Source organism: Enhydra lutris, unplaced genomic scaffold, assembly GCF_002288905.1.
Source record: "Enhydra lutris kenyoni isolate GAN:26980312 unplaced genomic scaffold, ASM228890v2 scaffoldscaffold28, whole genome shotgun sequence".
NCBI lineage: Eukaryota > Metazoa > Chordata > Mammalia > Carnivora > Mustelidae > Enhydra > Enhydra lutris.
Window position 1 is genome coordinate 5,673,526 of NW_019154112.1, and position 11,985 is coordinate 5,685,510.

Sequence of the window (11,985 nt, forward strand, 5' to 3'; positions counted from 1 at the left end):
CCTCTGCCTGCTGTACACTCTTTCTTTCTCTCTCTGACTGATAAATAAATAAATAAATAAAATCTTTTTTAAGAAAAGAAAAGAATATACAGAGAGTTCTTATTTACCCCCCCTTTATGCCCCAGTTCCCGGTTTTCCCTATCAATAACGTCTTACATTGGTGTGGTGTATTTGCTACAATTGATGAACTAATATTGATGCATTATTAGTAACCAAAGTTCATAGTTTACATCATGGTTCACTCTTTGTGCTGTCTGTTCTATGGGATTTGACAAATACATGATGTCAGGTATATGTCCACCGTTACAGAACCGCTCCACTGACCTAAAAATGCCCTGCACTCCATTTGCACATCCCTCCTCTCCCACTCCCCATACCCCATGGCAACCACTGATATAATTCGTGTCTCTCTAGTTTTGCCTTTTCCCAAAGTCATATAATTGGAACCATACTGTGTATAGCCTTTTCAGATGGGCTTCTTCCACTAAAATGCATGTAAGTTTCCTCTATGTCTTTTCGTGACTCATTTCAATAGCTCATTTCTTTTTTATCACCGGAAAATATTCCATTGTCTGGGTGTACCCCAGTTTGTTTATTCAAGGACATCTCTGTTGCTTCCAGCTTTTGGCAACGATGAATAAACTGCTATAGACGTCCATATGCAGGTTTTCTGTGGGCGTAAGTTCTCAACCCATTTAAAAGCAGGAACACTGGATCGTTTGGTAAGACTGTTTGATTTTGTAGGGACCTGCCAAACTGCCTTGCAGTACCATTTTGCATCCCCACCAGTAATGAATGAAAGTTTCTGTTCCTCCATGTCCTTGCCAGCATTTAGTGTTATCGCTGTTTTGGATTTGGGCTATTATGATAGGTGTGTGGTGGTATCTCATTGTCTGTTGGATGTTAATACTTCTCCTTTGATTTATGGTAATGGGATAAGTATAATACCACCATAATTACTTTCTTGTACTTTAATTATTAATGAGAGAGCACCTTTTTTGTATTATTTATTTACTACTAGTGTTTTTCCCTGTATGAATTCATACTCTAATCTTTTTTTTTATTTAATTTTATTTATTTATTTGACAGACAGAGATCACAAGTAGACAGAGAGGCAGGCAGAGAGGGGGGGAGGCAGGCTTCCCGCTGAGCAGAGAGCCCGATGTGGGGCTCGATCCCAGGACCCTGAGATCATGACCCTGAGCCAAAGGCAGTGGCTTAACCCACTGAGCCACCCAGGCGCCCCTTCATACTCTAATCTTATTCCAGTGGGAATTTGATACTGTTCTTGGAAGTTTGTGTCTGTGTGTGTGGTTTTTTTTCCACCCAATTTTTTTTATTGTGGCAAAATGTACGTAACATAAAATTGACCGTCTTAACCACTTTTAAGTGTACATTTAAGTTATATGTGTTTTTAATATCATGTTTTATATTTTCTTTAATATTTTCCCTTAATATTGATTTTTTTAAAACCTAACTCTTCTTTTGACTTGATTTTCATTTGCTTCAAAAGCAAAAACTATCTCTTCTTCCTAGCTGAGATTTGGATATTGTTCCATTTTGATGAATTGATGGAATAAATTTAACCTTTTAGTCCCGAGGTGATGTTTTTAAGTAATGTGATGCTTCTAAATGAGTATGATGATCGAGTCCCTCCTGATGGCTGATGGCATGTTTCATTTTCAAATAGCCCTTCCACGGGTGCCTAGGCAGCTCAGTCAGTTAAGTGTCTGTCTTGGGTCCAGGGACTTCTGCTCAGCGGGGAGCCTGATTCTCCCTCTCTCTCTGCCTGCCACTCCGCCTGCTTGTGTACTCTCCCTCTCTCTGTCAAAGAAATAATAACATCTTTAAAAAGAAAATAGCCCTTCCCAAGCCAGCAGTGACCCCAGAAACAAGTCAGATATAACTTGGTAATCTCTGTATTAATTTGTGTATTGCAGTAGAGCATACCCTTAGGTTCACCTTTCCAAAAAGACTTTATTCTAGATTTTTCTTTCCATGGACTGAAGGTGGGTTTGAAACTCAGCCATGATTCTATGTTTGGTGGTTTATAAACTAAGGTGTTAAAACTCACCCTAGACTTAGGACTAAAAATTAGGTTTTTAAGTTACCTATTTTAGTTTAAATGAATTCTGTTCTTCAGTAAAAGGGTCTACATTTTCATTGCCCTTATGGAACTAAAAATAATCCACTTTACCTAATTACTCTCTTTTCTGTGACTAATTCAAATCTAAAAAATTGTAGTAGCCAAATAGGAACCATGCTAAAAAGTGATCTGGGCTTTTAAAATCAGTGTGCTTTTTTTGCAAAGAGATGTTTAGCTGATGTTTTAAATGTGCCTTGTGTTAATGCAAGTTTCTGTTACTAATTTCCTGTTTTCTCTTTACTGTTTGGAAACCCACAGAACCAAGCCTGTTTCAGTAGGTTTTGTGTGTGCATTGGTCTTTTTCTATAATAACAAATACTGAATCATTTTACTACAGCTCTTCCAAATCTGGCTCTCATTTGTTTGCTACTTGACTTGCTCAGCCTCTGTCTCTCCCAACCTAATGTCACTTTGTCCTCTCTGAGCAGTTTTGTTTATTTCCAAATGACGAGTTTTCTGAGTGAAAATTAAGTCTTCCTTGCCTCCCCCCCCACCAAAGCTGAACATTCTTCTCTTTCCAAGCAAATGTTTTGATTTATTTTTCTTTTTATTCCTTCCTTTCTTCCTTCCTTTCTTTCTCTCTCCCTCCCTTTCTTTTCTTTTTTCTTTTCGCTTCTAAATACAATTATCCTCTGGGCTGGCTGAAGCAGGACACAAAAAGTCTTATTCCGAATGTCTGAGGGGTTCGGACTAGCAGAAAATGATGGAAGAGTGAACAGGTGCCTGTAGTCAAGGCAGACTTGCTCTGGTGTGTGTCAGATGAGATCTGACCATGCCAAAGTGAAGCACAAATTTATGGCTACCATCTAATTTTCTGTCTTTCGTGGCCCCTATCTTTCTGCTTTGAGGAGACAATTGAAGCACATCTTGTTTCATAGAAAGACCTAAAGATCCAAAGTATCCAAAAAACTTTTCTAAATGTTCTCTCTCCCCGATAAATGATAATTTACATTTTTACATTAGGAGACATATATGTATTATGAAGCCATAGGGCTCTTCCCTGCATCAGAGCCAACAATAGGTTAAGTTTATTTTAAAATGCAACAAACAGAGAAGCTGGCTGCAAGTTCTGGAAGAGTCCAGAGTACTCCCTATTCATCCCTACCCATTGTCATGGCCCTTCTCTCCCATCCCCACCCACCATCCCCAGTCTGTCTCTCCCTTACACCCAGCTTAGGTCACTGGGGAGCTGATAAATCTTTTGCCCTACAAGGAGAAACAGAGCAGCTGCCCCTGCTCCCTCTCCGTTCTTGCTCAGAAGGCCACCAGAGTTATGAATCTGAAATGTCAAGTGCGGGCAGGAAATGCACAGTCACAGCTGTCCTGAGGCAGCGACAGGCCTCTCTTTGGCTCTGCTAGTATCTCTGTTGCTAGTTTAGTAGCAGCACAGAAGGATTGCGAGGAAAGCATCATTCCACAAAGGAAAGGGAGAAACATGGCCATCAGACATGCGTACACGCCTAGCAGCCACAGAGCGCCTTCTCCCGACCTGTGGTCAGTCTCTGGTGGAAGGCAGCACCAGAGATCAGGAAGGGCTGGAGAGCCAGAGTGGACCACTTATAAAGGCTTATATTATGGGCTTAGGGAGGAAAATGGAACATTTAGCCTGGACATGAGGACATGTAAAGGGAGTGGAGATTTGTTTTCTTTGAGTGTAAGAAGCCTTATTTTGGGAAATGTGGCTTCTAGCTCTTCCCTCTTTCTATTGTGGTCAGGTCCAGGAGGACTGGATTTAAGTTACGGTGGATGACAGCAAAATTAAACAATCAGTAGTCAAGTGTTTTGTGTCAGCCTGGATTGGCAGAAGGAAGAAATGCACCGTGTATTGAGAGGGATGAGCCGGGGCCGGCCAGCCTGGCTTGGAATCCTGGCTTCCGCCCTTCCCTGGCTGTGGGACCTTGGAATAAATGACTCTGCCTCTAAGCTTCAGTCACCTCATCCGTAAAGTGGGAATAATGATCTAATTTCTTCGTAGGGTTATTTTTAAGATTAAAAGAGTTAATATAGGTAAAGCACTTTGAACAATGGCTGGCACTCTTCAGGGCTGTCTGTGTGGTAAATATAATTAGCACGAGCAGTGGGAAGGTTTTAGGGACTTCCAGGGCAGCACTTCACCTTATGGCTCAGGAGGCGGTCGCAGGAGACAGAATTGAGATTAGAAGCCATTTCTGCAGACTTCTAGTCTACGGCATTGCCACTCTTTAGCTACTTTTTAGAAATGCCTGTCACTTCGAAAGCACTTCCCTTTCTGTTCCTCTTGCATCCCTCCTCCTCAGGGCCAGTTTTTCTAGGGTACTTCTTATGTGCCAACACTGCTAAATGCTGACATATGTGACTTTATTTAACCCTTACAGCAACCTTTGGAGAAGGTGCTGTTAGTAGCCCCATTTTTTTTTTTTTTACAAGTGGCATCTGAAGCTCAGAGAGGTTCAGTGACTTGCCCAAGGGTACACAGCTTCAGAGAGGTAGAGCCTGGGATAGAGCCAGGCTGTCTGACTCCAGAACCCGTGTTGGTAAGCGTGCCACGGATTTTCCTCAGAAAGTCCCAGTAGAGTACAGATGTGCTCAATTAAACCAACCGTTGCTACAGGAGCCAGCTCTAAAGATTTGAGGCCATTTTGTAATCCCGTTTCAACCTATAATTGGCTTTGTTTTCAGACCTGGGTCTCATGTGTGTCCTTACTCTGACAGTGCTGTTAACAGAAACAGGTTACCAAAAGAATTTCTCTCCCTGCTTAAGACTCTGAAAGTTGAGAGTCATGGAGCAGACCAAGAGAGACCAGGACCAGAACTTGTGGTTATCAGGGCTCTCAGCAAGGTTGGGGTCACTGCCAGTATCCTAGTAGACAGGATAAGATGGATCAGTTGCCAGAATTCCCATCTAGAGCAGTGGTCCTTTACCTTTAATCCCTGTAAGACGCTCATGCAATCTTTAAACTCCCTTCTTGTCAGAAAAATGCATAAGCTTGCACACCAAAATAGTGTTTTCAGGTGGCTTTAGCTAAAAATGTACTAGGCCTCACAATAATAATAATAATAAGTATTTAAGAACATACTCTGGAGCCAGACGGCCTGGATTCAAAATCCTCCTCTTGCATTTACTAGCTGTGCAACCTTGAGCCAAGTTACTTAGTGTCTCGGGCTTCAATTCCCTCAAATATAAAATGAGGATAATCACAGTATTTAATTACTGGATCTTTGTGAGGATTAAATGAGTTGCTATGTATAAAACACCCAGTACACTGTTCCTTTACAGCACTGTTCACTATTACTGCTCGTAGTAGTGTAGCCATTCAGTAAATATTTATGGGCAGAATGAATGAATAATTCTAGCGGGGATGCTAAGTCTAAAGTAGAACATCCCAGCCAGCGTGTCAAAAGTGGGCTATAGTTATGTAAAGATACTGACCAGCTCAGCCCTTGGGGCTGCCAGAGCCCCAGCTGGTTGCTCCTGGCTTTAAGCAGCAGCATCTGCCACATACGAACATCCTTCTCTCTGGCTGCCCTGACATGAAAACAGTTTGGGCAGCACTGACTGAGAAGATCCGTCCGCAGATAGTTGAGTACCAAGTAGGCAGTCCAGATCCCAAGTCCAGGGGAATTCTGTGGTTGGGCGGCAGTGGGATCTTAACTGCTAAACCTTGAACAAAGCTTCACAACTGTGGGCTCTGGCTCAAGTAGGGTGAATGCCAAGGCAAAGGAAGTCCTGCCAGGAGGATGCCCAGCAGCCCCCTCCTTGCACACAAGGACCCCATGAGTCACTGCATGAGGATTTGCAGAGCGCCCACAGTGAACCAGAAACCAGGCTGGAGCCCAAAGTCCTGTGTGGGCAACAGATGTGAAAAGGACAGTGATGAGTACTGGAGGAGATGACTGTAGGAGTGTGAGTGCTAGGAAGAGGTAGCGCTGAGGAGTTCTGATCATGGAAGTGGTGGATTTAGGTTTGTACTTTTTTTTTCCTCCCCAAAGATTGTATTTATTAGAGCATGAGTCGGGGAGGGGGCGGGGAGAGGGAGAAGCAGATTCCCTGCTGACCAGGGAACCTGACATGGGGCTCAATCCCAGGACCCCGAGATCACAACCTGAGCTGAAGGCAGATGCTTAACTCACTGAGCAACTTAGGTGCCCCTGTGCTTTTTTTTTTTTTTTTTTTAGTCACTCTGACACAATATTACAAAATGCCTAGGAAACAGGCAAGGGTTTATTTGAGGACATATATTAGGAGGCTCTCAGAGTAGTTGAGATGTGAGAGGTGATACTCATCGGAAGTAAGTACATAGACTTCTTAAGCTTTTTTTTTTTTTTTTTTAAAGATTTTATTTATTTATTTGACAGAGAGAGATCACAAGCAGGCAGAGAGGCAGGTAGAGAGAGAGGAGGAAGCAGGCTCCCTGCTGAGCAGAGAGCCCGATGCGGGGCTCGATCCCAGGACCCTGAGATCATGACCTGAGCCGAAGGCAGCGGCTTAACCCACTGAGCCACCCAGGTGCCCCAGACTTCTTAAGCTTTTTAAAATTGTTTTTAATTGAGGTATAGTTGATGTACAACATGATATTTAAGTTTTAGATATACAACATAATGACTTAATATTTGCGTGTATTCCGAAATGATCACCACAGTTAGTTTGGTTAATATCCATCACCCTACGTAATTACAGATTGTTTTCTTGAGTTGGGAAGTTTCAAGATTTATTCTAGCAACAAGTCAGATATGCAATTCCGTATTATTAACTATGGTCCCCATGCTATCATGCTATACCTTACATCCCCATGACTTACTTATGTTGTAACTGGAAGTTTGTACCTTTTAACTCTCTTGATCCATTTTGCCTATCCCTAACCCCTGCCTCTGGCAACCACCAATCTGTTCTCTGTACCTATGAGTTTGGGTGTTGTTTTTTTTTTTTTTTAATATTCCATGAGTGAGATCACATGGCATTTGTATTTGACTTATTTCACTTAGCATGATACCATCTTGGTCCATCCATGTTGTCACAGATGGCAAGATTCCCCTTTTTTTGGTGACTAAATAGTATCCTGTTGTACATATGCACTACAGTTTCTTTATCCATTCATCCATCCGTGGACACTGGAGTTGTTTCCAGGCCTTGGCTATTGTAAATAATGCTGAATGTGTGTGTCTTTTCGAGTCAGTGTTTTTATTTTCTTTGGACAGATACCCAGAAGTGGAACTGCTGGATCAAATGGTAGTTTTATTTTTAAGTTTTTGAGGAACCTCCATATCATTTTCCAATTTATACCAATTTCCATTCCCGCCAACAGTGCACAAGGGTTCCCTTTTCTCCACAAGCTCCCCAACACTTGCTATTTTGTGTCTTTTTGATAATAGGCATTCTAACAGGTGGTATCTCATTGTGGCTTTGATTTGCATTTCTCTCATGATTAGGGATGTCGAGCATCTTTTCATGTACCTGTTGGCCATTTGGATGTCTTCTTTGGAAAATGTCAATTCAGATCCTCTGCCTGGTTTTTAATTGAATTGTTTGGGGTTTTTGCTATTAAGTTGTATGAGCTGTTCATATCTCCTGGATATTAACCCCTTATCAGATATGTGATTTTCTCCCTTTCTGTAGGTTGCCTTTTCATTTTGTTGGTGGTTTCCTTCACTGTACAGGAACTTTTTTAGTTTGATGTAGTCCCACTTGTTTATTTTCGCTTTTGTTTCCTTTGCTTTCGGTGTCAAATCCAAAAAATTATGGCCAAGACCACGTCGGAGAGCTTACCACCTATGTTTTTTTCTAGAAGTTCTATAGTTTCTTCATTCAAATGTTTAATCCCTTTTGTGTTAATTTTTGTGTATGGTGTCGGGTAGTGGTGTATCTAGACTTTTGAGGGAAAAGGAGGAATCAAGGATAACCCCACCAATTATGGGTGTCTGGGAATGCCAGCCCAGGGATAGGGATACTGGAAGAGGAACAGTTCCAGGGAGCACATCGTGAGTCTCTTGGGGCTCGTTCTGTTTGTGATGCCTGTGGGATGTTCACTGACGATGGTCAACAAGGCCAGTGGTTAGATTGAGCTGAGCGTAGGAGAGCTGTCGGAATGTGTAGAGATGTGATGTGTGCTCCCCAGAACCAGCAGCACTGGGACTGGCAGCCTGCCTTTAATGGGGCTTCCTCCTAAGGAGAGTTAGTTTAAAGATTTTACTTATTTGTTTGAGAGAGACAGAGAGAGCAAGCAGAAGCAGGGGGAGGGGCAGGGGGAGAATGAGAAGCAGACACCCAACTGAGCAGGGAGCCTGACATGGGGCTTGATCCCAAGACCTTGAGATCATGACCTGAGCTGAAGGCAGGTGCTTAATGGACTGAGCCAACCATGTGCCCCAGGAGACTGAGTTTAAAAGTGGGTTTTGATCAGTGATTCTTACTTTACAACCAGTTTGGCTGGCGTGCTTCTGTTGTATGCTCAACTTTTAGAAATTCTTTAATATTTCTATCTTGAACCTTCTTCACAAAAGCAAACATAGTTCTATACTTTGAAGAATTCATTTTCCTTTCTTCTTAGCTGGCCTCATTCACTCTTTCTTTATGTATCCTTGTAGCAGGAGGAAGCTGTGCAGCTCCTAATGTGACACTGTCCATTTTCTCAGACTTGTGACCCAGAAGGAAATCTCTGACCTCAGCTGTGGCTCTTGGTGCTGTCCAGAAGCCAACTTCATGTCTGAGTGTACGAGTAGCAGTTTGCCATGGAGAGCTTGGGGCTGCAAACGGTGACCCTCAGTGATGGGACGACAGCCTATGTCCAGCAAGCTGTCAAAGGTGAGTATTTCCAGGTACCCCAGAATCTCATCCTGTCGCCCAGCCTCTGGAGAGGAATGTCCCATTCTCAGAGTCTCACCACCACTGTGCCCTCCTGCTTTCGCGCCACAACTTACTCAGCAGGAGAATTTCATGAGGTCACTGACAAAAAGGGAACTCTTTAAAAGAAAATGCCATTGAGGCAGGCCAGCCTAGAAAATCTGACTATCCCAGCTGGAGGAACCAAGACCTTTGAAAGACAGAATTTCTTATGTGCAGTCAATAGTTCATAAATATTTCTGGAAATGAATGAACACCGTGTTGGTTATATGACTTCCTGCTTTTCAAATAAATTCCCTGTCCAGTTTCTGGGTGCTCTCTAGAAACTTTCAAGTAAGTTAAGCCATGTACAGAGGGGGACGCCCAAGCATAGATCTCATGCCTTAGGTCCTAGTAAGGTTCTCAGAATAAAAATACAAGGGTATACACTTAAATTTGAATTGGAAAAAAAAAAAACTGAATTGCAGATAGACAATGAATAATTTTATAGTACAAATATATCCCAAATACTGCATGGGATAGATATGTATAAACATGGGATTAAGCACTAAAACTACTAAAATAATGGGGCACCTGGGTGACTTAGTTGGTTAAGTGTCTGCCTTAGGCTTGGGTTGTGATCCAGGGTTTCTGGGATCAAGCCCCATGTTGGGCTTCCTGCTCAGTGAGGAGTTTGCTTCTCCCTTTCCCTCTGCCCCTGCTTGTGAGCTCTCTCTCTTTCTCTCTCAAATAAATAAATGAAATCTTAAAAAATATAAAATAAAACAAACGTAATAAAACAATAAGTACTGAAAAAGAATTGGCTGTTTATCTGGAATTTGGAATCACCTGAAATTCCATTCTCTCTGCAACTTAAAATCAAGGTGTGTTGTAAAGTCAGAACTGAGTGTCACTGAAGGACAGGGCCTTCGGGCCAGGGACGCTCACTGCTCTGACAGCCTCCTTTCTCACCAGCATTCTCAGGCATGCCAGATGGCCTGCCTGTCCTCCTCGGACAGCACTGGGCCAACATCGCCTCGCTCCTGCGCTTTATTTTGCCTCTTCCGGACTCTGAGCACCACCGTCCTCGTGAATGCGCTGTCATTGCAACATTGCCTGCCTATGTTTCAACACGTTGTGCAAGTGTATGTCAGTTCCCAAGAGAAATTGTCTGTTGATTTTATTTTAAATTGTCTGCTTCCTGATGACGTCGGAGAGGCCCCTTAATCTCATCAGTAAGCTCTTTCCCTAAGACAGTGTTGGGGTGGGGAGGGTTGCCTTCTGGAAAGGTTTTTTTGTCAAGAGCTGTCCATGATATGTGGGCCTGGTTTGCTTCGTCCATCCGCTTGAGAGCAGCACTTCTCTAGAATATTTTGGAAGCTTGAAACTCTTTGCAGACTCCCTATCACGGGTCTTGCCCCTCTGCGGCAGGCGCAGCAGGATGAGACAGAAGAATGGAAGTATGGAAATGACCGTGTGTGGATGAATGGTCAAGTGGCCACACTTGGCCTGAGAAAGCCACCCTGTTTTCCTAGGTCTTTCCCTTTCATGTGTGGGTCTCCCTGCATCCCCACACCCCCACCCTGTCTCTCTCTCTCTCTCTCCTCTCTGTTCTCTGGCTGCTTCGTGGCACCACAGCGTGTGTGCACAGACTCACAATTGATTTCACATTCCTGACGGGGGAGTCGGCCTTCGGGAACCAGGACCACACTGTCCTAGACGGCATCTCTCCCCCGCAGTGAGCTCCTCTGAAGCTCGTGACCAGGGCACTGTCCTCGTCAGCAGCCCTCTCTCTTTGGGGCCAGCTTAGGCAGCTCTAAAAGTTTATCAGATTTGTCAGTCATCAGGGTGAGCATAAAATGTGTTATTCAAGCCCAACATTTTTGAGAGTGGGAGAGTGTCCTGTGAACCAAAATGCACTGGGGCCAACGGGAACATACGGCCGCCTCTCCATCGAGGGACATGAAGACTGTGTCAGCCAGCCATCCTTCCCGCCTGGCCCTTCGCATTGTCGTCTCTGCTGTGAGAGGGGATTCTAGGTTGAAATCTTTTCTCAAGTAACCCTTCTCAACCTTTGGTCTTGTGCCTTGAAACAGCAGTGGCTGTGCCAGCAGAAACTCTGGTTCTGCTCTCAGAACCCCGAGTGCAGTGCCCTGGCTGTGACAGAGAAGGCGTCAAATGCAGGGAAGCCCATGGCTCGCTAATGGGTGGAGGTGAGGGGGTCCCACGCCCTCTGCTAACTGCCTTTCTCCTCCTTCTTACCTTTGTCTCTGCCTCACCGGTCTTTAGCTAAGTTGTAAAACTGTGGGTTACTGACCCGAGAAGACAGCGTGGAGGCAAGTTTGGGAATTTTTCTGAGGGAGAGATAGCAGAGTTAGGCCAGAAGCAGCTGCCTGGTCTTTTTCCCACATCATCAGAGCTCAAATTGCTAAACCTGAAACTTGGGAAGAATGGAGTAAGCAAACCACTTGTTACGAACTCTTCCCTCTCCCTTCTTACCTTTCTTGCTTCTTTCCCCCTCATCCTGGGAGACTCACTGGGTATCAGGAGAGGCCTGTCTAATCCTATATTATTTGTCAGAGAGAGAGTGCGCACAAGCAAGGGGAACAGCAGGCGGAGGGAGAAGCACGCTCCCTGCTGAACAAGAAGCCCGATGTGGGACTCGATCCCAGGACCCTGGGATCATAACCTGAGTGGAAGGCAGACAATTAACTGACTCAGCCACCCAGGCATCCCTGTCTAATCCTAATTCTAAACCAAAGAGCCTGTTGCTCTTGTAAGTGCTTCCCAGTAAGCTTCCCCCTCAACCCTCCACTTTCTCTAAAAATAAATAAATGAAAATTTTTTTTAAAGATTTTATTTATTTATTTGACAGAGAGAGATCACAAGTAGACAGAGAGGCAGGCAGAGAGAGAAAGATTGAGGGAAGCAGGCTCCCTGCCGAGCAGAGAGCCCGATGCGGTACTCGATCCCAGGACCCTGAGATCATGACCTGAGCCGAAGGCAGCGGCTTAACCCACTGAGCCACCCAGGCGCCCCAAAA

General features: G+C 44.0%; 1 protein-coding gene across 2 annotated transcripts in view; it reads left to right on the forward strand.

Annotated features, from left to right (window-relative positions):
• Positions 1–11,985, forward strand: part of LOC111152385 (zinc finger protein 76) — a 32,472-nt gene that overhangs the window by 9,786 nt on the left and 10,701 nt on the right. For both annotated transcript variants that reach the window (XM_022510913.1, XM_022510915.1), the window contains exon 2: positions 8,756–8,924. In XM_022510913.1, the coding sequence (XP_022366621.1) occupies positions 8,852–8,924 (73 nt within the window). In that variant the 5' untranslated portion in view covers positions 8,756–8,851. The remainder of the gene's footprint in view (positions 1–8,755; positions 8,925–11,985) is intronic.